Source organism: Cynoglossus semilaevis, chromosome 9 (assembly GCF_000523025.1).
Source record: "Cynoglossus semilaevis isolate Cse_v1.0 chromosome 9, Cse_v1.0, whole genome shotgun sequence".
Taxonomy (NCBI): Eukaryota; Metazoa; Chordata; class Actinopteri; order Pleuronectiformes; family Cynoglossidae; genus Cynoglossus; species Cynoglossus semilaevis.
This window is the reverse complement of record NC_024315.1, coordinates 11043479-11046050: the sequence shown is the minus strand read 5'-3', so window position 1 is coordinate 11046050 and position 2572 is coordinate 11043479. Positions and strand designations below refer to the sequence as shown.

Below are 2572 nucleotides of genomic sequence, written 5' to 3'. Positions count from 1 at the left end.
AGGACAAACCACAGGATTCAGACCTGGCCTATCCACTCAACAACTTCTCTGTAGCAAGTAAGACGGAGCTGACACACACACACTTTTCTGTAACGAACAGTACAGTTGAATGTGGACGTGATGAACTGGTGACTAGGAGATTCTTAGTTTGTAAATCAGACTCTTGCTTTTTGAGCTTTGAGCTAAAAAATATTTCCTATACTGTCGCCAGTTTTACGTTTTTTACATTAGCTACTGGGTCTTTTGTTGCATCACTTCCTGTTTAATAATACCCAAGCATCCAGAACTAATCAAATTCACAGGTGGGTGGATCTGTGGGGCATTGAAAGGGAGGGATTGAAAATTGAAAATGTTAGTCTTCTTATCAGACATCAGAAGAAGAATGACACTGTGAATTCAGTCAGATAATTTTTTTATTATTATTATTTCGTGGGGGGAGGAGTGAGGGGTCACTTCAGTTTCATTCACTTTGGTGTGTGTCCTTCATTCAGAATGTCAGCTGATGAAAACAGAACGTCCTAAACCAAACACCTTCATCATCCGCTGCCTTCAATGGACCACTGTCATTGAGAGAACCTTCCACGTAGACACTCCTGAGGAGAGGTCAGGTTGCTCCTCCAACACCTCCTCACTTTCTTCCTTCGCCTTCTCTTCTCTTGGCCTTCTTTCCTTTCCTGTCCTGTTACCTCTTCCTTCTTCTCCGTTATAGCCTCTTCTCTTTTCTCTTTCTCCGACTCCTGGTGCTCCTCTGAAGCATCCTCTGTTGCTGTGCCTTGTTGCAGGGACCAATGGGTGGAAGCCATCCAGATGGTGGCAGAGTCTCTGGCCAAACAGGAGGAGGAAGGAATCTTGTGCAGCCCTACCTCCCAGATAGAGAACGTCAACGAAGAGGAGATGGACACCTCCATCAGCCACTACAAACGAAAGGTTCCATCACTTTACATAATTTTAGCTTAGCCACGTTTGGGCTAGCCTCTAGCTGCTGCCCATATTAAGCTTATTTTAGGCGGTCTGGTTACTTTTTTTTTAAACTTAAACTTATCTTTATTTGTCATTGTGACACAGCACAGCACAGCACACCATGCACAACGAAATTTAACCTCTGCATTTAACCCATCACCAAAGTGAACAGTGGGCAGCCGTGGTCAGCGCCCGGGGAGCAGTGCTTGAGGACGATGCCTTTTATCTCAACTGTCATGTTTGTTAGTGGACCATTCGATTATTTCTGGGCCAAGCTGTCTTTTTTTATTTTAACACAATATTTTTTATTAGTTTTGTCTCATTCTTAACCACATATTTTAGGTTACACTTGGCTAATGTATGTAGGCTGACTTTAAGCTAGCTTTTTGGCTAAATCTCTGCAATTTGCATTGGTATATTTTGCGTCAGTAATACTTTTGTCAAATGTTTTGCTCTATTTTTGCGTCAATCTCTCGGCCAACTTTTTTAACTTATAGAGAATAGAATAGAGAATAATTATTTATGGCTAACTTGGTGCTGTAGTTCATTGGAAAATAGCAGCACTGGTTTTATTATGTAGTTTTTATAGCTAGTGTTTAATTTCAGACGTGAAGATGTGCTGCTGGCACTTACATTAATGAGTGTGTGTGTGCACACGCATGTTGTTTCATCCAGACTATGAACGACTTTGACTACCTGAAGCTTCTGGGTAAAGGCACCTTTGGAAAAGTCATCCTGGTGAGGGAGAAGGCCAGTGGAACCTACTACGCCATGAAGATTCTGAAGAAGGAAGTCATCATAGCCAAGGTTCTCATCCACCTTCACCTGTTTTCATGTCATATTTTGCTGCATATTTCGATTAGTTTTGAGCTCTTCTGTTTACAGTTAGACATATTAGAAAAATAACTGTTTGGTAACATTTATTTGGAAATAATTATAATTTTTTAATTTCAAATATTTTTGTTAACTTTAGCCATTTTGGCCCATTCTAGTTGTTTCTTTGCTTGAACTAACTTTTGGTATTTTGGCTTTTTCTCACCTTTTATTGCGTTTTGGCTCATTTTTGTACACTTTCATTGGCTATATTTTTTAACATATTTAGGGGTCTTTTACTCAGCCATTTGGTATAACTTTCAGTGAGTAAGTGTGTTGTACGGGGAAAATGTTTATTTACTCGATTGACAACATCCTGCTCAGCGGTCCTTCTGTGGGTCAGAAGGTGCTCAGGGAGACCTGTGGAGTGAGAGTTGAAGCTCTTTTGTTTGTGTCTCCTGACAGGATGAAGTGGCTCACACACTGACAGAAAGCCGGGTGTTAAAAAACACTCGGCACCCATTCCTCACTGTAAGCGTCCGTTCGTTCTCACACTAATTATCTGAAGTAATTAAATGTCAGTGCTGATGAAAGGATTGTTTTTCAGTCCCTCAAGTACTCGTTCCAAACCAAGGACCGGCTCTGCTTTGTCATGGAGTACGTCAACGGAGGAGAGGTAAGAGGAACTGACTTCAGATAGAGCCCAAACTCTATAACACATAAAGCCAGCCTTCTAAAATCCTGGATTTTTGCTTTACTTTGAAATCTTTTTTCCTCCAGCTGTTTTTCCATTTGTCAC

General features: G+C 41.0%; 1 protein-coding gene across 1 annotated transcript in view; it reads left to right on the top strand.

Moving 5' to 3' along the window:
- akt3b (v-akt murine thymoma viral oncogene homolog 3b) overlaps positions 1–2572 on the top strand; it is a 12023-nt gene that overhangs the window by 5277 nt on the left and 4174 nt on the right. The window contains 7 exon segments of the mRNA XM_008317214.3: positions 1–57; positions 492–603; positions 783–927; positions 1636–1767; positions 2239–2304; positions 2381–2449; positions 2554–2572. The exon segment at positions 1–57 is cut by the window's left edge and continues 27 nt beyond it; the exon segment at positions 2554–2572 is cut by the window's right edge and continues 92 nt beyond it. Coding sequence (XP_008315436.1) covers positions 1–57; positions 492–603; positions 783–927; positions 1636–1767; positions 2239–2304; positions 2381–2449; positions 2554–2572 — 600 coding nt within the window.